The 27,176-nt window shown below is 37.0% G+C and overlaps 1 protein-coding gene across 1 annotated transcript in view; it reads left to right on the top strand.

The window, feature by feature from the left end:
• Positions 1 to 27,176, top strand: part of DISC1 (DISC1 scaffold protein) — a 171,869-nt gene that overhangs the window by 63,873 nt on the left and 80,820 nt on the right. The window contains exons 8-9 of the mRNA XM_031058765.1: positions 1,760 to 1,862; positions 12,711 to 12,899. Coding sequence (XP_030914625.1) covers positions 1,760 to 1,862; positions 12,711 to 12,899 — 292 coding nt within the window. The remainder of the gene's footprint in view (positions 1 to 1,759; positions 1,863 to 12,710; positions 12,900 to 27,176) is intronic.

The following is a 27,176-nucleotide window of genomic DNA, read 5'->3' as shown; positions in this document are numbered from 1 at the left end:
GCTTTGTTCTGACAGTGGGGCTTACAAAGTGGACAGTGCTCACTAGAAACTGATTAAACATCCCACCTTATTTTGCATAATTGCCAAACAGCTGTCTAGTGATAATGACTTTAACTTATTACCAGCATGGGATATATTCGTGCAGTTTTCCTGGAGCTGAAAGATTCCCTATCTAACTGCAATTCACTGAGCCATTCAGTGCCCCTAAAGAGAGAGTACTGCTTGGAAAGAAGTCATTAAAAACTTTCAGATTTATTTTGGAGATGGGAGACAGAAATGGCCTTTGGGTTTTTTAGGCACGTTTATTCACCTCTGACAGGTTTGGGGTGTTAAAAACATTTTAACTGAATTAGCTGGTGAGTCACTTAGAAGGGGGGGCTGAAACAAACTGAAATATCTGGGAATTAAAAAATTATTGTAGGTGCAGAAGCCATATGTGTTTTTAAATTAATAGGATGATTCTGAAGTCTTTATAAGTAACAGTTACTGCTTGGAGGATGGTTCTGTTGACTCAAAAAATATTGACCCATTTATAGGTAACAGATAATCTCAGCAAAGTAAGAGGGTGTTATTAATTTAAAAGGATTTAAAGCTAGTGTTATGTACAAATTATTATAATTTAATTGTACAAACAGGTAAACCATTAGAACTATAAAATTTTGCTCTTTAAAAAGTGAAGTGATAACTGTGCCTCTGTTAATAAGCATGGCACCTGCTTTTGAGGAAGGAAAAATAAAAGTGAAGGAAGGCAGGGAAACTTCTCTCTGGGGATTTCCTTTCACATGAAATTATTTCAGAACTGCCTGTGCCTGTCTTGACTATTTCTTTAGTTTTGGTTCCAATGAATGCAATGTTTTCTTAAGTGTCAGCTACTATTTTAAGAAAGTGTTTGGCATCTGCCTCCAAAACAAGGGATTTGCCTTAGTTCATTGAAGGATTTTTGTTTGTTCATTTTGCTTTCCTTGCAAAATGATGCAATATGGAGTAAACCCCAACATTTTTGCATATGTGGGACTTGTATAAATTTTGCATGCTGCATAAGCTCCTTCTGAGGTGGCAATGTACGCTGAAATGTAAAGTAAAGAAACAGGTGAACTTTCTTTATATTTTTTTCTCTATTTTTCCTATCTCCATGTTTTCAATACCAGACCCTTTTGATTGTTGAAGGACCTCCTCCAGTTAAAAAGATAGAGAGCAAGGGAATGTCAGAAACCTGAACCCTAGTCATGTGTATGTCCTGATGTTAAACAAAGTACAGTATCAAGCTGATAAAGCCTTGTTTGTTGTCTGTGTGAAAAATAAGGCTGCTTTGCCTTTTTTCAGTTAAAATGCAGAGCACGGTATACTTTGTATAAAAATCAGTGCACATTTTATATTAAGGAATTTTAATCTCCAAATACTGGTTTAGTTGTGCTCCACTTCAAGCATGATTATTAGTACTGAAATTGTGCAGAATTTGTACAATGGCCGTTCTTCTGTATGCAGCCTCAGTATGTAGTAGTGGAACATGTCCTCTCTCATGCAGGTAGCTAATGCTAATACCATTCCCTGTTTTAATAGTAGAATGTGCAGCACAGCCTGGACATTTTGATTCAATGTTGGGTGTTTCTGTAAAGACATCACTTTTTATTAAGCTTTTTTACCTTGCTGCAGGATGTTATGTCATGTCTGTTAACCAAGAACATTTGAAGCCCCATTTCAACTGCCTTATACTTTTACATGAATGAATTCTATATCATGGCTGTCTGCCTCAATTTAGGTTTGCACGAGTCAGAAACTCTGCAGTACTTTGAGGAGGAAAGTGAGTGATATTGAGACTCAACTACCAGCTCTACTTGAAGCCAAAATGCTGGCTGTTTCAGGTAAGTTTTAAGTGATGAGAAGGATTAACAGTGTTAAGGAGTGTATTAGAGTTATTGACCTCTTCATAACGCACTTGTTAGGGAAAGTTGTTCATGTGCTTGAGTAGATCCCTTGAAGTTGTGACCAGCCTGGCAGAACTAAACTATGGCTATGCCATGCCTTGTGTAAGGTAATTCAGGTCTCTCTCCACAGTTTGGAGCTACTGGCAAAGCTGATGCTGTGAGGTAGACCATTAACATGCAAAACATATGGTATTTTTCCGTAGGTGAAATTGATGTATAATCATCAGTAACTGTTCCAGGACTCCTCGAGTTACATTCTTGGAGCTCTCTAGCTAAATTGTAAATGTATACCTAAGGTATCATAATTACAAGTCTGGCTTTAAATGGCACTTTAAAACGGAATACAATAATTGGCAGCTTCTGCTGTTCAGATCATTAAACAACTAATGTTGGCAGCAAAAGAGCATTTTCATCCTTGGAGCACTCATGCATATTATTTACAACCAGTAAACCGCTGAAATGTGATTACAGAGTATGATACATAACAGCCTTACATGCCACTTGCTTGGGATGGCTGCACTCTTCACCAAGATAAAAAAAGGCAAATCACAATCCCTTCTCTTAAGTTGGAAGAGGTGGGTTTTCTAATTCAGCAAATGTTTCAGTAGGTGTCTCTCTGCTAAACACCTGCCTCAGAGAGGAAGCTGAGTAGAAGGGAATGTGGATTTGAGTGCAAGGAGTTTTCCAGTGTTACACCAAGTAAAGAAAGGCTAAAGGGTTTTTGATACATGTCAAGACAAGATTTAGGTCTCCATATGTTATTTATCTTTTCAATTATATATAAGAATCTATATTGCACACACAAATGATTTTAAAATGAAACCTTGGGCAATGTCACATGTTTTGTTTGCCAGAAGTGGATAATGTCAGCCTTGAGCAAAGTCTTAAAGGAAATTAAAGCCCAGATCCTGTATTGGTGCTGAGCATGCTCAGTTTCTTTTCTTCTCATAATATCTTTTTAAAATGGAAATCCTCTTTATTTTTCTCTCAGCCTGTAAGAGGTAAATCAGGCAATTGTCCTTCTCTACCCTTAGACTGTTTAAATGTAGGTGACTTTGTCACTTTCAGAAAAGGGGTTTTATGGCTTGGGAACAAAACAGCCCATAAACTGGACATGCAGTAGGAACTGCAGACTACATGTGGGAAGCAGTTGGCCAGAAAAGCTGTATCTCAGTCTGACACTTGGAGAGAGTGAATGACAGCTTGAGGATCATTTCCAAAACATTCATAACAGCATTTTATACTTGTTAGCTCTTAAAAGAGGTTGGTTGTTTCAGGAAAGAATTCCAAAGTCAGTTTAATGCTGCTCTTTCTATAAACTGTTTTTTAGAATTGTTTGACTGCCTTTCTATGCTTTTTAAGAAGTATCAGTGCAATTTCTTTGCACTGATAAAAGCACTGTTTCTTTTGCTTCAGGGAATTATAATGACTGTGAATGGTACAATCCTAATTTGCTACTAAGGCAAAATTCTGGATGTCATGGTTAAAAATCAAGGATGAAGGGTAATTTGGTGACAGTGGACACTGTAATTTCTTTACCTCATTGTAAGATACAGATACATTTAGTCAATGTGGTAGTACTTGTTTATGTAAAATGCAAAGTTGTATACAGAGGACACAGGGGAGATACAAGAATAATTTTTTTTTCTCTGAAGACCTGAAAGTAAAAAAGAAAAAAAAATCTGAAAACACCAGAAATAGTCTTAGAGCATGAGGTGAATAAAATCAGAAAAGCCAAGATGCAGAGTGAGTTGGAGCTAGCTAGCAGAGAAGCTAATAATTTGTTAAATGCAGAAGAAGAAAGAGGAAAGAAGAGATGAAAATAGTGGGGTTATGTTGTTGTCTTTTGTTGTTTTTTGTTTTTTTTTAACTTTATAAGGCAAAACCAGTGGATAATGGAGAAGGATAAATTGCTTTAGTTTCTGGTATTCATGTGTTAGGAGTAAATGAATGACGCCTCTTAAGGAAGGCATAGTTAAGAAGCAGGTCTTAACCTTCTAAATACTGGCTAAGATTTAAGCAAGGTACTTTATGTGCATATTCCCTGGTCTCTCAGCCAACAAGGTTAATGAACAGCCTGGGTATACTCAATTGTTAGAAGTTGTGAGAATGTTGAGTTGGGTAATATGCAATGTTAAGGACACTCTTGGAACAGCATGAAGTTCAGAAAGAATTATAGTGTTCATATGTAAATATTCAGTAATAATATAGTTTCGTGGTCATATTTACGTATTTTTGTTTAGTTTGGGAATATCAGGCAGGGTTAAATGTCTGTTACTTCTTATGTAGCAGTTAGATAATTCATTCAGACAGTTTCTTCAATGGAATTCTAATGGATACGAGAACAACTGTTTTTCTCTATACAGTTGTCACATCATTTTTGATTAAAGTAGCATTTTTCTTGAGGAAGCAGTAAGACTGAAGTGACTGTGCAACAGTGTCAAAGCAAAAAGGTGACTTTACCCCAAAAGTTTGATTAGATGAGCTAAAAAATAGAGTTATTAAGTGAAAATTAGCTTTCAGAGCTTATATGTGGTGGCTTAATGATGTGATGACTTGGAAAGCATGATATATACCTCAGCCTTTAATGGCTATCTTGACAGCTTCAGACAACATTCATTTGCTACATGGACTGTACTTTCTAATACAAATACATTGATTTAAAATATTGATGTATTTGCACCAAAAATGTAAGAATATAGTTGATCTTATTTTTGGAGGAAAATACCATGATAAATGCAATGCAAGCAGCAATTCTATTAGTCTTATCAATGCAACACCATGGAATTTATGGCTATATGATAAATGATACTGTAAAGACATAAGAGACAATACTATGCATATAAATGCCTCTCCCTCCTATTATTTCATCCTGGGAAGAAGTATAAAATTAAATTTGCAAAAGAAAAAAGAAAGTTTGTGAATATTTGGACTATTGAAGGCCATAAAATAAATTAAATTAAAATCCAGTGAGCTTTCATATGGGAAAAAGAAAATAAGCCCATACTTACATGTTCAAGAAGTATTTCTATCAACAGTTACAATTTAGAATCTTTATATCAACAGCTCACTTACATCTGATTGGCCTGTTGGGACAAATAACTAATGGTTAATGCTCTGGAGATGCTAGTCTAGAATTTTCCTCCAGAGATAATTAGAAGGATCCTATATTGTTCCAGTTATTAAGTCAGTAGCTTAAGGTAATTGTAGGTAACGAGTACTCCTGATGTCATGAAATGTTACTGTTGATATGCACATTAGTAAATTCTCATTGATGAACTATTATAGTTTAACATCTAGTAGGTTCTTCTTTAATTATTAAAAAGCCACTTTAATGTCAGTGCTTAGAAACCTGCATGTGATTTTTCCAACAGCTGCTTTTTACAGTGGCTCTTAACATGCTCATAAAATTTTGTAGTCAGTTATAGGAAGAATGTGTCAGTAACTGATAGTCTCTTCTTTCTTTCAGTATTGTGTTACTATTTAGCATGAAACTTTTATAGGGAATAAATTTCAGATTAAATAATTTGAAGCTGGTAAGAAAATTCAAATAAGATGATGTTTTAATCAAGTGTGAACATAACTGTAGAAATACTGTTGAAACTTATTTTCATACTTTGATCTGTTTTATACAAGAGGAAATAATAAGAAATGGTGTGTTTCTGTTGTTTCCTTAGTGAGGAAATAATTTGGGAATAGGAGGGAAGATGCAAACTAAAATGAATTTTTAGTCCTGTTTCATCTCTTTCCTATATTTGAATAAAAGAGGTTTATGGAGGTACCTTTTACAATGTTTTCATAGACTCTTTTGGAACTATTTTTCCTCTTGAGAGTGCATATTAACATGGGACTAGATAGCCAGAAATTGAATTAATGGGAAGCTAAGGAGGCATGAATGAAATACTGTGTTTATTATGTAGTTATCCATGAGATGCATGTTGTTAACTTTCTGTTTTGAAAACACAGATTAGATCCAAACACAGAAGTTAGAGTGAGGTGACTTGAAGTTTGAAAATCTTTAAATTGTCTATACCAGTCAGAGACCATGTGTCATGGTCTTATAACTACCATTACCTCTATTTCATTAAGTACGGGCAAGTGGGAGCTGCTTGGAAATGATGTTGTGGGATGATTTCCAGCAGTACAATAATTATATATAATAATATAATTCCTTATGTCAATGTAAAAGCATAGTTTTATAAATAACATGACATAAATACAAGATAGCATATTTCACAAAGCTTAATTTTAGGACTGTTGCCTCTTTGGCTGCTGTTTGATGCTCATTTAGGACAAATGCTGCATGGATCCAACTGTAACAAAAAGAGCCCCCAGCTTTCCAGATTTGGTGCTAAGTATTCCTGTTGGGAATGAGTGTGTTACAGAGGGGACAGAGCCATCAGGCTGAAAGATGCCAGTGCAGGCAGAAGGACATTTTCAGCCATCCATCTGTGGTTTATGATAATGTGGATGCCTGGTTTTCATGCTCCTGCTATAGTCTGTCATTTCATTCAGAAATATGAATGGACACATAGCTCTTGGTATGATGTAGAGTTCTTCTCCAGATGTGCTGCATACAGCTCTTAATTTGTATTTCTCTGGAAGGTAGTGGTGTTCCTGGTTTCTTCAGCTTTTCTGTTTCTGAGAATTGAGGTAATGGTTGAGGTAGAGACAAAAATAGCAATGCTCCTTTGTGCCTTCTCATGTTGGCTCAGTTTTTTGATGAATTGGAGTCCAATAGAGGGCTGCATCTTGTCAGATGATGCAGCTGGTTCCACACTTTCCTATTCCTGATTCCAGCAGCAGCCCGGGTTGATGGAGCAGAGGCATATTCAGATTAATTCTACTTCATGATTGCAGTGTCTGGTTCCAGCATTCAGTGCTGTGTATGGTCATGTCTTCCCACAACACTCACTTTATACTCCATGAAATAAAATTTGCCACCATGTATTGGTGCAAGCAGTGTACTTTTTGGCATGCCTGTTAACTCATTCGAAAAATAATACTAGTGAGTCCCCCAAACCAACACTCACATGGTCCCTCAGACTTCAAACAGCTCTGTGTTATGGTTTGTCCCTAGCCAGAAGCAAATGTGGACATTCTCTCTGCTCACAGTGGGGGAGGAGAATTGGAAAAAAAAAAAGTAAAACTTGAGGGTTGAGATAAGAACAGCTTAATAACTGAAGAAAAATAAAATATGATAATACTAATGATAAAAATAACAGCAATAATAATGGTAATGAAAAGGAGAGTGAGAGAGGCGTAAAGCCCAAGACAGGCAAGTGATGCACAATACCTATGAAGTGATACTTACCACCCACAGACCAGTGCCCAGCCCATTTCCAGGCAGCTATTGGTCCCTCCCAGCCAACTCCCCCAGTTTATTTGCTGAGTATGATGTTCGGTGGTATGGAATATCCCTTTGTCCAGTTGGGATCAGCTGTCCTGGCTGTGCTCCCTCCCAGCTCCTGGTGTACTTGCTTGTGGAGCGTGGGAAACTGAGATGTCCTTGATTTTAGGCTAACAACCACTCAGCAACAACTAAAACCATCAATGTGTTATCAGCATTATTCTCTGCCTAAATCCAAAACACAGCACTGTACCAGCCACTAAGAAGAAAATTAACTCTATCCCAGCTGAAGCCAGGACATTATGCTTTTTGTCTTTTTAATCTCATTTTCAAGTCAGACTGCTGGATGTTACTGGCTTTCAGTGAACTTCAAGGGTAATTCATTGTAGCTGAAGCTCCAGCATGATATGTGACCAGACAGCAGAAAATGTTCTGTTGGAGAAGTCAGTCATGAAACAACTTACTCTCTTTCACTCCTCTTACCTAAGCAGCTATCCCTGGAGCAGGAGAGATGCTCAAGTTATCTCTTTGGCAGCTTCTTTTCTGTGGTTTTGTGCTCAAAGGAGACATGTTGCATGGGAGAGCTGTGAAGAGAAGGTGCTGTCACCCTGCAGAAAGGTTGTGCTGTGGTCTGGAGTGCATGAGAGAAAACACTTGTGGAAGGGGACAGTGATGTCTCTCTCTCCATTTTTACTAGTGATTTGAAATGTTATTACTTTGGGTTTATTTATTTGGGCTCCCCACCACCCCTTTTTTTAAAATTATTCCTGAGTTGTTCCATGGTGACTGATTCAGTCCAGATACAAGAGGCACTCTGTGACTGAGAATTGCTCCTCCAAATGTCCGTCTGTGGGGTCTCTCACCTTCTTCTAGCTGACATATACCTTTCAGAATCATATCAATCATGTAGTTGTGTTATGCTTCATAAAAGCATTGACATGTGTTATTGCTTAAAAACAATAATTGCAATTCAAATGTGCTGTATTTCTGTAAAATGTTTGAGGAGATGGTAGACTGCCCCTCATTTGCAGTTTATTTTTTCAGAGGTGCAAACACACTGGCAGTCCTTCCAGAATCTTACATTTCTGTCATGTCTTTAGCTTTTTCCCTTTCCTTTGTGTGTAGGTGAATGATATTTATTTTCTTCAATTTCTTTTGTGGTGTTGAAATCACTTTGCATCCTCATTAATCACAGGGTGGAAGATTTTCAGCCTTGAATTCCAGTACCATTGATAAATAATATGGTGGTAAATGCCTTAAGCTAAAATGCAAATTTTCACTTATGAATTATTAAAGGCAGTACTGTAAGTATATGAAGAATTAATTTATAGATAATGATAAATAATGATCAGCCTATTCCTTGTTACATTTAGGCTAGTGTCAAATAGATATGCTTTATTATTAATGAAAAAAATTACTCCTTTGTTTGTACTACAATGAATATATTTTCACTGGGACTTAGACTTCTCTCTCTGCTTCAAGTATAAATAATGCTAGCTATGAATGTATATAACTTCTGCCATAAGTTTGAGGAAAATTGTGAGTAAAAAATTTGTAGACCCTTAACTTTGTTGTATATTTTGAAGGGGGAAATATTTAATAAAGTTTAATTAATAACATATTCCTTGTTTTTTGGTAAAATCACACAGATTTCAAGCTGTATTTTTAATGAATTTGTTGCTGGCAAATGGTATCAAAATGATGATACTTTACTTCAAGACTACTAAATGGGCAACAATCTGCCCAATACAGCAAAATCTGACAATGAGGTATTATAATGGGCCTGAGTTTGTGGCTAAATCTATTGAAAATATATTTGATGTGCAGAGTACTATTTAGCTGTAACCATACAAGTAAAATTGTAAGAATAGAGGAAATAAGGGAAATGTACTAATGTTTTCACTAAGTAAAAGCAATTCTGTAACTACCTTCTACCTGGAGATTTAAAAAAAAAATTTACTATTTTTCCTGTGTGGGTTGTTTTGCTTGATTTGGCTGGTAATTTTGGCATTCACATCAAGCTGCTGGTGCTTACCTGATGTCACTTTCTGTAGAGGATGAAGGATGCATAGAAGGAGAGAGCCCCAGAGGGCAAGATCAAGAAGGAAGATTTAACTTTTTTTGTTGCTGTCTTTCAAGGTAATGGTACTGTTCAGTGCCTCAAAGTGAAGTGTACATGCTCAGTTCCTTATGACAGTGCACTGCAAGCACATGACCTGTTCAGAGCACTGGCTACTGCAAGTTTCCTGCCCCAGTTTTCACCCAGTGTGTTTATATGGACATGGATGGAGGGCTAAAATTGCACATCTGTAGCAAGCATCACTGTGAGACAGAAGGAAAGATGGGAAAAGGGGCATCTTGCTCTTCAGTCACCTTCACAGAATTTCTGTCCCATGTCCTGGTTTAGACCAGAATCTCAGCTTGGGTCTTAGACTGTTGATTCCTTAGCTTTATTTTCTCTGTACATATTTGCTGAGTGAGCAGTCCTACTGGCTGCATGATTTTTGAGTTTCCTGGAAAGAGTTAGACTGACTTAAGTAATATCAGCCAACCAGAACTCTCTCACTGGTATGGCTGTGTAAAACATAGCTCCCAGTGGTTAACAAAGTAACAGTTACTGTGTTCACTTAGGCAAACTAATTATTAAATTATCAAAAAGAGGAATTTTAACATTTTGAGAGCATTAGCAGAATAAAATATCTTGACATATGTCTTCAGAATGTTTGTATGGCATCCAGTGTGACATCTCAACAAGAAGAAAAACAAACCACAACAAAACAACAACAAAAAAAACAGCCCAGGAGGGCATGTTTTTCAATGCTTGCAGCTATGGATTATATATTAATTTTTTAATCAACCTTTTTATGGCATGTAGAAGGCAGTTACTTTTGTTACTGGGACTGAGATTAGAGCTCACTGATAATGGTACTTGTAATGCCTGTGTTTTTCTAGGCTCTTCTGAATTTTCACTGCAGACTTAGAGATTTTTGCTGTCTTGGGAAGCTGCAGCATGTAGGGTGTCTTTTGCTTTTGGGTTTGTATCTGGTGCCATTTCCTTATAGCCTCAATTTCGATATAAACTTCTCCTCTGGGAATTCAGATCCATTCAGTATGTATAAAACTTTCATATGCAATATCATACCTTTTTCCTTGCTGCCCTCTGAAATGTAACAGCAGGCTCCAGATTCTAATGAAGATTTTATCACCTTCATGTTTTATTAAGGCTCCTGTGCTTTGATGCTTGGTTGAGTTCAGGTGGATAAAGGTGGACTCAAGTCTTGATGCCTTAGAATCATCTGAATATTTGCCAGTTTTCCAAGAGATTTTGTCTTGCTTATTTTCCTGCTTTGTTTTGCCCATTTGGAAACATGATAAATTAGGGTAATGAAATTTGTGCTGTTGTTTCCCAGTAAAGTTCTGGTAAGCCATGTGATCCTACAATTTGTAAAGCATGTTTATAGTTATTTAATTGTAAGACAGAAGTGGAAAATAGAGTTTTAGCTGGGACTTTAGAAATTAAGGACTTTCAGTGTGTTAAAAAGAAACAAGAAAATGTCACCTTTAAAGGAGGAACAGGTTGGATGAAACTATCATAGCCTTAGGACTAAAGAAACCACCAAAAAACGAAATACAAAGCAAGACTACCATGCTTAGCAATGTTCAGTCTTCAAAGCTGACTTATTTGATAAAGTATTTTCCAGAATTTTGGTGAGTGCAAGCCTCCCTTTGGCATACCTGCCCTCATAGAGCCACTTGAGTTTGCAACAGTGCCTTTGCTCCAGGAGAATGGCTGTGAGTGTTTGGTGGAAGTGCTCCTGTTCTCTCTGGCGTTCTGGAGGAATGGAACCTCTCCTGGCAGCTGCTGGTGGTGGTTTGCCATCTTCTGACCAGTGTAAACACTTGCATCCTGTTCTTGCTTCCTTGTCTTGAAGAAACTGAACAGCAGCCAAACTGTTCCCTTTTAAGGCTTTGTGACCAACACTTCGACTCCAGGTCAAAAAGATGTAATGCCATAATTCAGGTTATTCTGATGTGGATTTGATTGTTTAGATTGTATGTTGATATTTGAAAATAAACTTTTCAATTGATCTGTTGTGTCTAAGCAACAGTGTATCATATTGTATAAACAAAACCAAAAAGAAACTCTTACATCTGAATAATGCTGGTGGTATTATAAAGTGATTTCAGGAGTCTAAAGTCATTACACATACCTCAGAAGCTGATGAGACGTTTGTGTGACTCGATTTGTTTTATGTTAATATTTGCTTCAAGGCTAAATCTTCTAAGTGCCTTTACTTACTAAATACCTTTACTTATTAGATCATATCACCAAATTATGCTTATTTAGGATGATATCACAGCTTAAGCCCTATGCGAAAGATTTTCTTTCTTTTATTGGGCAATTCTATACGAAAATTATTTTTATCAAGAATTCTTTAGACTGAAGTGTGGTGGTGGGGTTTCGTTTTTTGTGTGTATATTTTGGTTTGGTTTTTCCCCCCCCCAGCCGAGTATCTCAATCATTAAAATGATTCTGGTACAGTTATGTAAATGTAGCATTGTTACTATACTGCTATTTAAAATAATTTAATGGCTGAGTATCTCACTGTCTTTTTCTATTTATTACAAAAGACTTCTTTGCAAAGTAAGGAAACATTCCTCTCCAGCTGCTTATAAAAGTGGTTTTCAGAACAGTTAAGTGGATAAATGTTACTAGACTACACTCTAAACCACTTGGGAGTTGAACTTTTTACTCTGTATCCCTGTCCAAATGAAGCAGACATTTTTAAAAACTCCAGAATAGTGTAAGCTGGTGCTGCCAAGGCATTCTACCTGTCTGTGACATTTCATTCTTCAGGGAGAGCCAGAAGTGGAGGGTTGTGACTTCTGAATGGGTTCTCTGAGAAGAACATCTCCCCATGGTCTTTGCTTGAGGTGCAGGCTGTTTAAGAAATGCAACGTGTCATAAACAACCTTTGGTGCTTGTTACTAAAACCAGCACAGAGCTGCTTTGTTCAGGAAGGAAATACTTCAGGGTCCAGCAGGTTGATGGCCTCTATTTCAAATGTACTGTGCATTGAGGAATCCTCCAAAAGAAGAAAATGGTCTGATAAATCACACTGCAACAGTCATTGAATTGCAGTGTGACATTATTTGAAGTGTGAGCCCTTAGGAACAGGTTTCCTGAAAAACAGTAAATAGTATCAATAATTAAAGAAAATACCATTTCTGTGTGTGTAAGGTTAAATCAGCTACAATTATTATTATTGTAATATTAATGATATGCATGCTTGCAAAGCAGTTTTTCTTTTCACTTGCTGTTGGGAAGTATAATTGCCTAATTTCCCAGGACTGCTATGTAAGCTACCGATGTTGCAAGCGTCTGTCTCATTCTCTTTTTCCTCTTTCTTCCACTGCCCCCACAAAACATGCAGGAAGTAATTTTAGCACTGCAAAGGATCTTGCAGAAGAAATAAGATCATTAACATCTGAGAAAGAGGGACTGGAAGGACTTCTCAATGAACTGTTGGTTCTGAGTGCCGGAAATACGCGAAAATTAGAGAGAATTAAAGATGATTACACCAGACTGAAACAAGAACTTGAACAAGGAGAGACTGCCTTTGGTGAGTAGTTTACAGATTGTTACAGCTTTTTGCTCAGACCTGAACTCCTGAGGATGTGCTGGGTTTGATGAATCATTCTGCATTTCACAAAACATACTGATTGTCCTAAGGAAAGCCTGGCAATGACCTAGAGAAGCAGTATGTTCAATATCCTCTCATCCTCCCCCTGGAGTTGGGGGAGGTCATGAGGAACAAGGGCTACCCCAGCAATATACCACTCTAAGAAATCTGTCTCAGCCCAGTTCTCAAAGCCTTTCTTTTCTAAGCCCATTTTTATCAGAGTGATGATGGTACTGTGCTTGTGTTCCCATACAGAGGAACATGAAGTCTTTATGCAGAAGCAGTAGATGTGTCTGGCTGTGACAATAGGAACATGTTTAGCATATAAAACCAAATATTTAGTACATACATCTATAACACATTTGGTGGTGGGTCTGAACGTATGAGGTGCAAGAGATTCTTGGTTCTGAAAGCAAGAGTTCTCATAGTAAACTTGTGTTTGAGGGGGAGTTTAAACAACTTGCCAAGTGCTGCTCTCACACAGCTATGAGCAGTGTGCTTGGGTTGTAGTGTCATGGTGGAATTGGGGAGGTTGTCTGTGATTACTGGGAAAGCTACTGACAAATTATCAAACAGCAAAGTCATTCCTAGACTTGACCAACTCTCTTACTTGCTGTACTCATTCTTGAAGTTGAAGCAGATAAAATGGCCTTGCTGCTTGCTTAAATGAAAAGGCGCAGTAGCATTTGATTGACTACAAATGTACAGTTACTGTAATTATCTCTAAACTAAATACAATCCTGAGACCTACTTTAAAGCTTTAGGATTTTGAAATGTCTTTCCTTTTTCAGGATCTTCTGAGCAGTAGGCTGGGTGGAGACAGGAAGGTGCCTCTGTTTTAGAAGCATATGAAGCTTCTTCATAGGCAAGTGGATATGCAGAGCTATCTTAGAAACAAAAAGATTTGTAGGCAGCTGGATAAATCTAAGACAATGTTTTAAAAATGCAAAGAATAATATATACACACACACTTCTAGATAAGAACTTGCTTTTCTAGAATCTAGATAAAATTTTAAAAAATGATTCCTCAAATTTAGTGCATTGTGATACAAACCCAGAAATGCACATCAGGCAATGCTTCTTCTTTCCTTGGATTTTCAAGAGAGTTGAAAGGATTCTGACCTCCTAATCAGCCCATTTTGTTTCTCTTTTATTTTAGGACAATTAAACTTCCTATAATATGCATGTACATTTTCATTTGTGTTTTAATTTAGCAGGGTGTTAAATCAAGCCTATGCAAGATGCTTGCTGAAGCAACAGAAATGGTATAAGTTCATAGACTCTTTTTTTCCCCTTTGCATTTATACAGCTGAAAGGAGATACCTTCTTTACCTGACCTCTGGTATCCCACAATTTGTGACAATAAATTTCAAAATACTGGGTGTTTACTCTGTAGATTTTCTTTTAATTTACTGTGATTCTATAGGCATAAGGAGAAATTTATCCTTGTGTTAAAATAAAATTCCATCAAGCAGATGCTAGTCAGAGAAACATAAATTGAAACCTGACATCTTCCCTTTTCATCCTTCCTGCCTCCTTTACATGTGATCAACCCTATTTTCTCCTTTAAAAATGAAAATATTTGAGAACACTGGCATGGGTTTGATACCAACACATTTAACTGAATGCAAGCTTTCAGATACTCTCTGGAAAGCAGTATGCAGATGGTGTCTTGAGGAAAAGCGGCCACCTTTATGGAACAGTGTTATTTTGCACACCACTTATATGTTTAGAGAATAAAGCATAAAGAATTGGAATGCAATTTTTTGCCATTTGTTTTTGCTGTTGTTTGAAAGAACTGGAGGTAATTGTGTTGGCTTTGTCTGCACTGTGAAAGGTGTGATTTGAATTGGAGTGGCTGACCTGACTTGCATCACAGCCTTAGGCCTGGTGTTTCATTTATGCCAATAAAATCTGTGTTGCTGCAGAGAAAGGCAGTTCTGCCTTTTGTTCTGTGTTCCTGCCCAACTCGTGCACTAGGTTAGGGTTAGGTCCTATACTTGTCTATTTCTGTGTCATCTGGCACTTGAATTGTTGTTTTGTGCCTGTGAGCTTCTTGAAAACTTTGATTTTTAAATTTTTTTTTAACTGAACATAATACTCTTTTGTATGGAAAATATTAGACAAAAAATTTAAATGCTAAAATATGTGTGTATGTTTGACTTTATCTTGTGTATAAATTGGTCACCTATTTTTTATTTCATTAATAATTGTTGATTTCTCACAGTAATGCAGATATAAGGGAGCAGACGTCAAGGGAAGGGACTTAATCACACAATAATCAGAGCTGGAATTTTAAATAGGACACATCATTAGCATGTTAATGAATTTTCTCACTCTGTGCCAGCTGCCCAAGTATAAAAGATATTGCAGATGTAGTGCAAAAATCAGGCTTGGCTTACTGCACTGAGAGCTGTCAGTGCTCTCTATGAAGGAAATTTGACAAAAAAATCCTTTCGTATTTTTAGAGATGCTAAAAAATATGCTTTTCATGTCGGATAATAGAGGCATTGACAAGCAACACTGCATATTAGCATTTTAGGATGAATAGTACTAACTTGCCCTTTAGGCATTCACTTTCTTCTGAGGCTGTCAAAATGCTGCTATAAAATCGATCAACTTTTATTGCCATTTTACAGATAGGAAATCCAGAGACTTAGAGGTCATGTAATTTTACCTGGAATGGTGGTGAAGCAGTTTCCCAGCTGATGGTCTAGCATCAATCCTGATTGAATCAATCCTTGCAACAAACATGTGAAACCAAGTGGTGCTGTTGATTCTGTGTGAGCTTTATATTCTTCTGGACAGCGGCTGAAGATGTGGCGGTTCTGGGGAAATCACTGAAGGTCTTGTGCTTGATCATTGAGCAGACCTGTCTCATAAAGTCAGAAGGTTCTGTTATGGCAAAGAAGAGAATTGCTTTTACAGCCCAAAACAACCAAACTTGTGTTCCAGACAAGTGAAGCTTAATTGCTTGCCTGTCTGCCAAACTGTTGGACTGTGCTTATAAATCCTGGCTTGGGTTGATTGGGATTTGCAACCCAGGGCTGGAAATGAAACCTACCCTCTTGTTGCGGTTTCCTCATCACCAGTACTGATGGGCAAGTTTTCCTGTCTCGTCTGCTGAGTTCTTTTCCTGGCTGCTCTCAGCCTTTTTCTGCCCCTATTACACTTTTGGGAAAGCACCTCCTGCAAGTGATGTGTGTACACACACAGCTAGGGGACACCGTGCTTCCCGAGCTAATTGCTGGGTTGTGCTTGCCAAGTCATGTTAAGTAGAATTTCTATACTGCATTAATTTCTAGAGGAAATATAAAATAAAGGCTTTCATGCACATGAAAATAGCTTTTTTACCCTTTAAAAAACACCAAAATCCAAACTACTGTTTGAAGGCTGATATTTCAGTCTCTCTGCTCAACTCTTGCTTCCATCCTTGACTTTTATTGTCTTAGCAATTGCTTGTGTAAGTCCTAAAGCTCTTACCAGTCTGCTTGTACAGTAAAGCTTTCTGGAATTGAACAGATATGTTTATTAAACAAGAAACTAGATGTAACAGAGGGGTTTCTTGGGAAGCTGGAAATTTCTATTGCACTCAGTTTTACTTTCTTTTGTTTAATACACACACTCTGCATGCTTGCACAGAATATCTCACAGTGTTTTGTCCTTTTAACAGAAGAAAAACCTATTGGAGTTCTTTTTTTTTTAATCTGCTTTTAAAAAATAAAATAAACCCCAATGTTTTGGCTTTAGAATTCTAATTAGGAATAAATATGTTCAGAATGTACTTCAAAGAATAATAAAAATTCTGCTATTTTTATAGTCATTGTTCCAAGAGCTGAACATTTGACTGTTGTGAAGGATGCAATTAATTAATCTGAAACTTAATATTGTGTGCTCAGCAGAAACCACTAGTGGTGCTGCTTAATGTAATACTTGCTATTGTATACTGAAATATTTATGAAAAGAAGGTTCTGTGCTTCATATACAATTGTGTAGGATGTGATTTATCAAAGTGTTAATGACCATTTGCTACAAAGCAGTTTTATTCTATTTCAAAGACATTTTTATTCTGATAGATGCAACACAGAAAGTCTTACAATAGAAACACATGCAGTGTACTTTGCACTGGGAAGCCTACTTTTTTTTTGTTTGTTTAAATATTCGTTTTTAATGATAGCTTTAGTACAAAAGCTTCTCCTATTTTTCTTCCTAACTGGTCTTTGGAATACTATTTGAAGATGTCTAAAGATTATTTTACACCATTTTAAGTGTTGCAAAAATACCAACTAGGTATGGTATAAACCCATGTGCCTTTGATGTAATCAGAATGATTCTGTGTTTTGTTTACTGATTTTTCAGGTGGTGGTTTCAATGTTCTTCCTCAGTGATAGTTTTTCTTCACCAAATAGACTTTCCATATTGTTTCTATAGTTCATCCTCTGTCTGAGCAATTATGTGATTCTAAACTGAAGAGCTGAACCTTTTGATTGCTTCTGTTTAAATAAATCATTAAAGGAGAGCCCACATAGTGTGTAACAGATGGGCTTCCATGAGGAAGAAGAAGCTGCTCTGAGTCTCTTTGTATCTCTACTTCTAATCTGGGCAAGGTCATTAAGTTCTGCTTGTCACACCTTTATGGAATGCTTGTTGTCATTAAAGTGAGTGGTGCAATTGAATTGCTTATTGCTTATGTCTGTGGCCATCTCTACTCAGACCGTGGTCCTGCAGGATTTAGCCAGTGGTTCCTCTGTTTAGATTTCACAGAAGGTGTAAAACCTTTGGTGGTGATGCAGGGATGGACTGGCAGTGCAGCTGGTAGCATCCTTTTCTCTGAGCTGACATTCAGTTGATGCTTCAGAGTAGCACTTGGCAACCTTCTGTTGGGCAGCATGGAATAGTCATGTCCCCATAGAAGACCAAAAGGATAAAACAACAGCAGCAACAAAACCCTCAAGAAACCCAGTCTTGCAGAGCTCCTTTTGTGTTGTCTTGGGGAAATACAGCATGAGCAGTTACCCTCTCTGCTCATTAGTATTCTCTCTGCTGTTTCATTTGAAAAATTGGTGTTCCTGCATTTGCAGGGACTTGCACTCTTATGCTTACTTGGTGCTTATTTGTGTTTCACTGATTGTGAGCATTGGTCTCATTTTCTTGGCTCATTTTAAAGCACCTGGGGTCTTACAATTAAAGTATACACATATACATATTTTGATCTTATAATTCTGTAATGGTAGTAACTGTGTATCAAGTTGCTACCCAGCTTTGAGGATCAAATTCAGACTTATGATTTTCATTCCATGTCATGCTTCCACAAAATCATCCTCATCATCTTTGTTAAGTAATATTTAACTATAAGTAGTGAAACGGTTTTTTGTGTTATGTTGTTTATTTTTTTTTATAAACACTATCAAGAGAATTTAGTAACATAAAAAGAGTAAATTCTGCTAGGCATCTCCTGTAACTAAAATCTCAAATGCATTTTAATTTTGGACATCAATTTTTGTCATGATTGAAAAGATTGGAAGCCAGTATGTTTAAGCATAATTAAGTTTGCCATATGTCTTAAGTCACTTGTAATTGTGTTTCTTATAGTGGTGATTTTAAAGGTCATCTAGTCTGGTGTTGTTCATTTAAGTATGTAAAATACTTTGATTTTCACTTACAGCATAGAGGTTTAGTCTATATAAATGCAATGGAGGTATTAAATTTAATCTGGCCTTTCTGTGTAATTAGATGCAAATCTGTGTAATGCAGAAAATATGAAATATTCAGGCAACTTGAACTGAGAAAGCAGCTTGGTTCAAAGCCTGCCAATATCTGTAGAGATCTTTTGATCAGGGCATTTTTCTGTTGATGCTCAAAGGTGAGCTTCTCTTCTATCTCTTTCTTCCAAGATCTGATGGCAATAACCTTATTGAAATGTTTTAGGTACCTGTGTAATACTTTTAGGACAGCAGTATGAGGTGATTACACACAGAACAGTTACTCCCAAAATGACCCAGTGCTGATGCTGCAGTCATAGAGGTGGTTATCTACCAGGTGCAAGGAATAAAGCTTGGGCTGAAGTTTTATGCTGGATCTCTTCAGGGAATATGATGTTATCTTCAACCAGGATAAGCATAAAGACATCAAAGTTTTGTAAATTTAAGGCCACAGAAATACAGACTGGTTCTGTTGTAATCATGGAAGTTCAATCTAGTGGTGAATAGTGTCACTGAACAGCTTCCTACTGCGAAGGGAGAAGGGCAACCTCCTGCCTGTAATGCAGTGTGGACACTTTATTGTGCTGGTGTGCAGGCAAACAAGCAAGCGGAAAGTTCTGATAGTATTCCAGGCAACTTATTCCTTTACATCTGCAATACTGCTGCCAGCTATATACATGGTGCATTAGACTTTTGGAGTGGGCGTCATATCAAATTATTCTGGTTTGCTGTCTCTGCTCCAGGTTTCTGCACTGCTCTGCTTTTTAGTTTGGCTTCTTCAGCTGACAGCGATGCAACAGAATAAGTAGGAAGAAGCAACACAAATGAGTGAAATTTGGAATAAATGTGGAAATGCATACCACCAATTTTAATCATTCTTCATTCGATTCTGGTTCTGCAGCTGCATCTTCTGAGGTGCTGGGTTCAGATTGAAAATTCACGGGGTTTTTTCGTAATGGCTATAGCTGGTTTGAAAAAGAATGAGATGCTAAGATGCCAGAAAGCTGGGATTAAAAAAGAGAGAAAAAATAGTGTCTTCTGTTCATTGGCCAGATAGAGCAGGTTTCCAAATGTAATTCAAACTCCTTTAGCGTGACGCTAGCCCTGGTGACAACCAGCAAACATTCTTTAGTTTGCCACTTCTGGAGTATGAATATATCATGCTAAGAAATTTGTAACTCTCTTCCTAATAGTATATAGCTGCTGTTCCTATTTTGTCAGAAAGATGTTGTGTCTGATGAGCTGCTTAGAGGCAGGCAGAAAGGTTTGTGGGCCTTGTGATGGAGTGCTCAGAAGAGGACCAAGAAAAGTGGTAACATGGAGTGACACTTAGCAGATAGGATCAAATTATTTTTCAAAGAAAGGTAAATACTGCTTTCCTTGTCTCACAAGGAGGCACATGGGGAATTGATTTTGTGTTTCTGTTCATTTTGCCATTACATACAGGTACTGTCTGTATATATTTGGACTTTTGAATGGGATTACAGCATGTACTTGACAGCTTGATCCCAAACCATTATTGGGTTGGAAGTACGAAAACTTAAAAACCTCAAGTTTTATTGGAAAAGTCAATGAACATTTGATCTGCCATTCACAAGTTTAAGTTGTGTTTATTTTGGTTTTTGTTCTCTGTGTCATACAGCATGGTTTTGCTTTGCTTTTTTTTTTAATTAGGTGGGGGATTTTGTATGTTGTTGTTTTGTTTTTTTTTTTTTTTTTTTTATGTTGTTCAAGTTATATCAACATGTCAAGATATTTTCAGGTCCCAGAAATGTGCAAAGGGCTCATTAGGATACTTTGCCTCATTTAGTTTCTTCTGAGGATGAGTATAGAGATGGATAGAATATTTAAGAAATAGTGTTAATTTGTTTTCAAGTAGTACTCAGTGAAAGCAATCTCAGGCAGTTAGCCTTTCAAATATTCAGTCTTTCTGCAAATTGAAGATAAAATTAGTACAGCATTTTATATTCAGTTAATGTTTTTGATTTTATTTAATTTTCTAGCTGTAAGCAAGAAAATGTTGGTTTGGGTCATTGGGGATCACTGACATAAAATTAATGTGCTAGATGAAGAGTATACTGCAGCAGAAGCAGAGTGAAGATACTGTTTAACCTTTCAATTGCAGATTTTTTCAGATGTGTGCATTTTGGTTCAAAATTTTATCACTTTAGTACATTTCCACACAAAAGTTTTCATTCGAGAGTTTTTACAGTGTTCTCAAGTTACAGTGTACAAATCTAATTCTGTGCTTGCATAAATATGTGCAATTTATAAAGAATTACACCTCTTTGCGTTGTTGGTAAATCTACCTTATGGACTGAAGTCAGATACTTATTTTTCTCAGACATTGCCTTTCATCTTTACTTTGATTTTGACTGGCAATATTCAGATATAGCATCTAAAATTATGTACATCTAAGCAAAATAAACCCCTGGGATACAATTCCATTTGGAATACAAGGTGTCCCTCATGGAATACAGGGTTTTTTCCTCCAGTTTTTGTTCCTTCAGATTGTCAGATGTCATTTCTGCCTCATTCTTTTTTGCTTTTTTTGGTTTAAGGTTTTCTTTGAGGTATACAGTAGTAAAGATACAACCTAAATGAAAGTTTCTATAGACGATTTTGTAAAATACGGACATTACCAGCTTTGACTGAGTATTCACTTAATTAACTGTTTTAAAGTGAATGAAATTACTGTCTGCTGTGTAGTTTGTTCCTTCAGTCACCACAGGGTGATAGCAATCCATTCATGCTTGCAGGCTTAATACCCACAGATATGCAGAAGTATAACTAAATCTGGAGTAATGGATAATATTTATCAAAAGGTGGGGGAGGTATAATACCTGATGATAAATCCAGAAAAAACCTACTGAAAATTCTAATCCTTTCTAGAAGAGCTGGGTTTTTTCTCTAAAATTATTTTAATGCTACATGAATTATGGCAAAGAAGGCTTTACAATAGAAAATCTCTTCCAATTTACGCCTTTTACCAATATTGACAAGCAGAAATACTGAGAATTTAAATGGAAGAAAAAGATTTTTTTTTCTGACTTTGATTCCTCAAAGAAAATGTATTTACATCTTCTCTAAGCTTTTAGTCTTTTTCTGTACTTCCATTAAATCCTAACTGATTACTCTGAGGCAATGGAAATCTTATTATTTAGAGCAGAGTTAAGTACCTTCCATCTCCAGTTCAGGAACTGAAAGTTTTCACCCAAGAATTTTCTTTCTCTGTCCTTGGAGACATAAACAGGAGTGAAAGGCAGAAAACCGAGGGATCGCTAATGCCTACAGTTAGGAGCTGGAGCTCCATGTCCTTCAGTTTGATTTCTGGTCTCACTTGAGCAGGAACAGAGGCAGTTTGCTGATGTTTCAGTTGATTTGGGCTGTGGTTTCCTTGTACAAGGTGGGATGTAACCCCTGCTTCTGTTACAGTCCTGTTGTGAGCTGTGAGCTCCACACATTCAGTGTTTGGGCTCAGGACACAATAGCAGCAGGTGACAGTATAAGGCCCAGGGATTTTGTCATCTATAATTGCAAAGAATCTGTGGCCCATGTGCAGCAGGTGCTTGTGATCAGTATTTCTGATCTGCCAGATTTCTACTGATAGGCTGAGATCATGTAAGAAATTCACAGAACTGGGTATTTCAAACACTGCTTTTTTTGTTGTTGCGTTTGAACCTGGTTACATTCTTTATGCAAAAATATCATAGTAGAATATAATTAAAACTTTGATGCTAACTGAAAAGGAGATTCACTCATCAAATTTGTGGATGATATCTTTGGTTTGATGTGCATGTTGAAGGCTTGGGTAAAGATAAACAGGCATGTTTGCCAAGCTGCATAAGATTAAACAGTTCATTACCTGTTGGAATTATCAGCTGCAAGACACCTTGCATAATTTGGACTACAACCTTTATATGCTTTTGGCTGGATTATACCTCTTATCTAGTGAGGTGCATTGAAATATAATTAACAATGTGAGCTGGAAATGACAGGCTGAAACTATGTGTATTTTTGTGCAGATAAACAATTCTGTATCTGGATCAGAAGTCATAGAAACATTTTATCTACTAATTTTTTACCACTTCCTGTGTTCTAAAATATTGTACAGAGAAAAATAGTCTGTGCTCTGTGCCAGAGAAGAGCAAATAGGCACCAGCCACATCTCCTTGTAGGATTGACTTTAAGAACCTTTGGAAAATGTTGAATCCTGCAGAAAACAGCAGCTGTTTTAGATTTTTCATAATCTTCATTTTGAATGTTTTGTTGGAGAGAGAATTTTGAAAATACATGGGGGCAGGGATTCTGATCCATTGATACCAGTAAGAGTTTTGCCTCCAGTTTCAGCAGAGTTCAGGGTTTCACCTCTGGCATTCTCCACACTGAAGCTGCAGCATCTGTTTCTGAGCTGAGCTGTTTGGATGCAGATCATCTTGCTTTGATGAAAGTGCAGTCCACATAAGAAAGAGCGGGACTTGGTCAGAAATTCTTTTAACTAGGAAATCCTTCGGCTTTATGACAAAATGATAAATTTTGAGGTTAGTAGTCCTTGTCTACTAAAGAAGAATCCAGATGTTTTATTTTGCATGTTTAAGCTAAAAGCTAATTGCTGTTGATTTTAGTTCAGTGAACTTAACAGCCCTTTGCCTTTTACAGTTAAATTATTATTGTAGGATATTGTTTCTCTGTAGTTAGGAGAAAAATATTTTGCAATGTGGAATTTCCAACAGAATCACCTGTAGCATTTGTTCTTGTTACTGCAGTAAAAAATGACCCAAATGAAATGTGTTGTTCTTGTATTTTCAGGTTTCCATTGCGCATTCTTCTAGGTATATATATATGTTCTTGATCTAGTTCTTAATCTGTTTAAATGTTCCTTGGTCTAGTGATCAAAATAAAAATTTTCTTGTGCCAGCAGAAAAATGTTAGAAATGGGGAGTTTATTCACTTCTATTCAGTACCTCTGAAAAAAACCTGTGTGAGTATTGGTGTAACATTTCATTGTTTATTAGCTCATGAAGTGGTCAGCCACATCCTTAGGTGGAAGGATATAATTGCAGTAGGAGACATGCCCTCTAAATAAGCTGTAGACACTGGCTGAAGCATCAAAAATGATGTTGTTGTCCTTTTCAGTACCTTAGATTGCAATGCAAAAACATAGATATGGGTATTTATTAGATTAGCTCTTTTTTTCTCCATATCCTTTCTTATGTGGTAAGTAATGACAATCTGGGGAAAACCTGAAAATAACAAAATTCTAGACAGGGACACAACAATTATTCCAGCTTTGTACAATTCTCTCAGCTTTGCTGAACTGAGTTTTTGACAGCTTTTGGCAAGTACTTGGCTTAGTCTTTTGCTAGCCCAAAAAAGCATGGATGGTGTGTCAGTATTGTAGTCCAAGGATGCTTCAAGAGCAAATTGGCCAATACTCAAAAAGATTTTGCCTGCAACCTGTCTGTGGTATGGATTATATACCAGAGGAAAATGATAAATAAAGCCCATGTGTCCTAACTGTTTTTGCCAATGAGGCTGGGTAAAACCAGTTGTAGATATGAGCCATCTTTGTTCAGTTTAAAGAACAGAAGTCTGAGATCCTTTGGTTATAACCTGCAACTACCTGCTCAGAGACCAGAACTTGATAGTGGAAACATATTTATAGTGATAGACAAAAGCAGAAGTGATCATTTCTAATGGCTGATAATTGAAGCTGACAACCTTAGATTAAAAAAAAAAAAAAGCTTTTAAACTGACAGGATAATTGTCTTTAGTCAGAGTTCAGCAAAGATTTTATTGGAAATGACCAATAACTGGGGTTTGTGATATGTAGCTGCAGCTGGAATCAGTTCAGAGAGATCTTTTTGTGTTTTGCAGATGAGCAGGATCATCAAAAGCAATAACCCCTTTTAGACTTGTGTTCTGGATCTGTTGTTTTATAAATAGAATGATAACTAGAGAAGCTAGTCCTGTTTTGGTATTTTTTTAGATGAATAAAAAATGGCAAATTTTTTATTCACCTAAAAATTCAAAATTGCATTCACCAATTTTTTATTCACCAATGCAAAATGGCAACATTTTCTGTTAGTGTTAAAATGGGTTGTGCAGTAGTGCCTGCTTCTCTTCCTTCCCACTTTTTTTCTATAATTTTTAATTTACTAGCTCACAATACTTTTCAATCTCTGCATGGTTTATTTTTGTCTCCATCTTACGCTATGTGAAATTGTTTTCTTACAATTCAGTAATTCAGTGAAGTCCTGCTTGTCTGAGCTCCTAATCATATGGAGCACAATTTCACACCTTTTCCAGGACAGTGTACAGTTCACCAAGACCACACTCCCTACCTGATTTATTTATTCTTAAGATGCCATACAGAAGCCTTCTCTGACTCCATTCCTCCGAGGCCCAGGATGTAGGTGTTTCCTTATTCTTATGCTGCTTGCATTTTGCCTCTCCTGGTGACCCCTGCTGAGGTTACTTATGTGGCATAAGAATGGATTGATTGGGGAAATGGAGACCACAGGAAAACACAGAACTCTAAAAGCACGGGGTATTTTGCAAGCTGTCTGCCTGACCTTGAAAACCAGTATTCACTGGTCTACGTGGAAGACATATTCACAATTTTGCAGGATAAAGGACCAGGGCAGCAGGATCTTTTCCTATGTTAGAATACTTTGTCACGGGGCTAAAATGCTGAACTGTAGCTCAGAACCATCAGAGTATACATTTATTAGTTTAGTTCTGCTTCTGTAGCATCCCTCTGTAGTGTTCCAGGCATCCTCTCGCACCTTTCAAAGAAATATAAAGAAGTAAGAAAACCTCTATCTTCTAGAATTCTCTGGGGTTTTGGGAGTTGTTTTAAAAGTTCTGAATGCCCAGAGTCCATCACCTTTGTTCTTCTCTATGTTTATCTCTATGTTTATTTTATATTCTCTTTCTACCATTAGGCATTCTACAGAGCTTGTATTTTAATACTTGTACATCTCTGATAAATGGCAGGCATCTCTGCAGTAAAAAAAAAAAAAAGTAACCTCTAAATTCTGAGCATTAATTTGTTGACAACATTTCATTTTCCCCCCTCATTTCACTTCTTTTATGTTCACTTTTTTGTATTTTTATTTGTATCTGTTTATGTGTAAAGTAATTTAATTTAGTTTAATATGCTGTTCTCTTATTTCTGATAGTTTCTCTAATGCAAAAGGTTCTTGAAGTAACTCGCATGGGCCCACTTCAATGTTAAATCAATTTTCTGTTCTCTAAGTTATTTTTATTACCTTTGTTTTCCCCCAATTTAACTGAGCTTTCCAAATTTGATGCTTAATGTTACTTCATTTTAAAAAATATTGACCCTCTTCCTTGTTTCAACCCATGTATAGCACACCTGAGTTACAGATTTTCCTTTCCACTTGCATGATTTGTGACTTGGTAGTTCCATGGTTGCTCTTAAAATTGCCCATACTTGCTGACAAGTAGGTTTGTTTTTCCAGCCTACATATTTATTAAGAGAATAACCCAAATGGGCAGCCATTTATGCTTCTTTCTTCTTTGTGTATATACCTTTTCACTGTCCCAAGAAATTGCTTTAGGCTTTATTTTGTATTTGAGCACTGTAAACAGAGGATGTTTCACTTCACAGTCCCAGAGGCAATGTATCTGAAATCCTCAAGCAGGAGACCCATCTCTGTGTGGTGCTCTACAGTGCCAGGTCCTTTTCCTGTCCCAGAACGTGCAGATGCTGTGAGAAGTGCCTTCAATCAAAATCCTGCTCCCCCTTGCTATGAGGTGCTCTGCTCTCATTAGTATTAACAAGGCTGGAAAACACACTCTGTGCACTCTCTGGTGGACCTGCACTGTGGGACAGTTTTCTTATCACAGACCCAATAATTTTCTTACCCTGCCTATTTTGCCTGTTCAGTGTGGTGCTTAAAGGGTTTGTGGTGGGGTAATCCTGGCTTTGTTGTGCCATCACACATTGTAAGTGTGTGTTTCCTTCAGCAGTGTTTTCCAGGTTCCCATCTGTTCTTTCAGTTCCCTGTTAGGAAAAAGGTCCACGTTGAGCTATGATGAGGTACTAAGCTCTCAAGGCAGAGTATGATGATCCCACAGAGAAGTATTTTTCCTGTATTAGCAGCAGAGAGCCCAAGATGACTTGGCACTGGAATTATTATCTCTGTCTGTCTTTGTTTCTTCCATGGTGTTTTGCTGCTGAACAGTAGCACTGGTGATAAACTTGTATACCTAAGATGTGTGTAGAAATTACATAAGCTATGAAGTTTAAAAAGACAGAAGATGGATTTCGGGAAATAGCCTACCTGAAATGATTGTTTGATGAAGAATTCTCTGTCAGTACAAAGGCTACACTTCAGTGAATAGTTTCAGACTGAGTACTGTGCACCTTCAAAGCTATAAAATAGGTAAGAGGCATAGTAATAGAAGAGTTGCTGCCCAAGAGTAACTCTGTAATCAGAGGTTAGGTAGGAAAAGTTACCTGACTGTCTTGCAGTCAAAGGTCACT

The sequence above is a fragment of the Geospiza fortis genome, unplaced genomic scaffold (assembly GCF_000277835.1).
Source record: "Geospiza fortis unplaced genomic scaffold, GeoFor_1.0 scaffold381, whole genome shotgun sequence".
Taxonomy (NCBI): domain Eukaryota; kingdom Metazoa; phylum Chordata; class Aves; order Passeriformes; family Thraupidae; genus Geospiza; species Geospiza fortis.
This window is presented reverse-complemented; position numbering and strand designations above follow the sequence as displayed.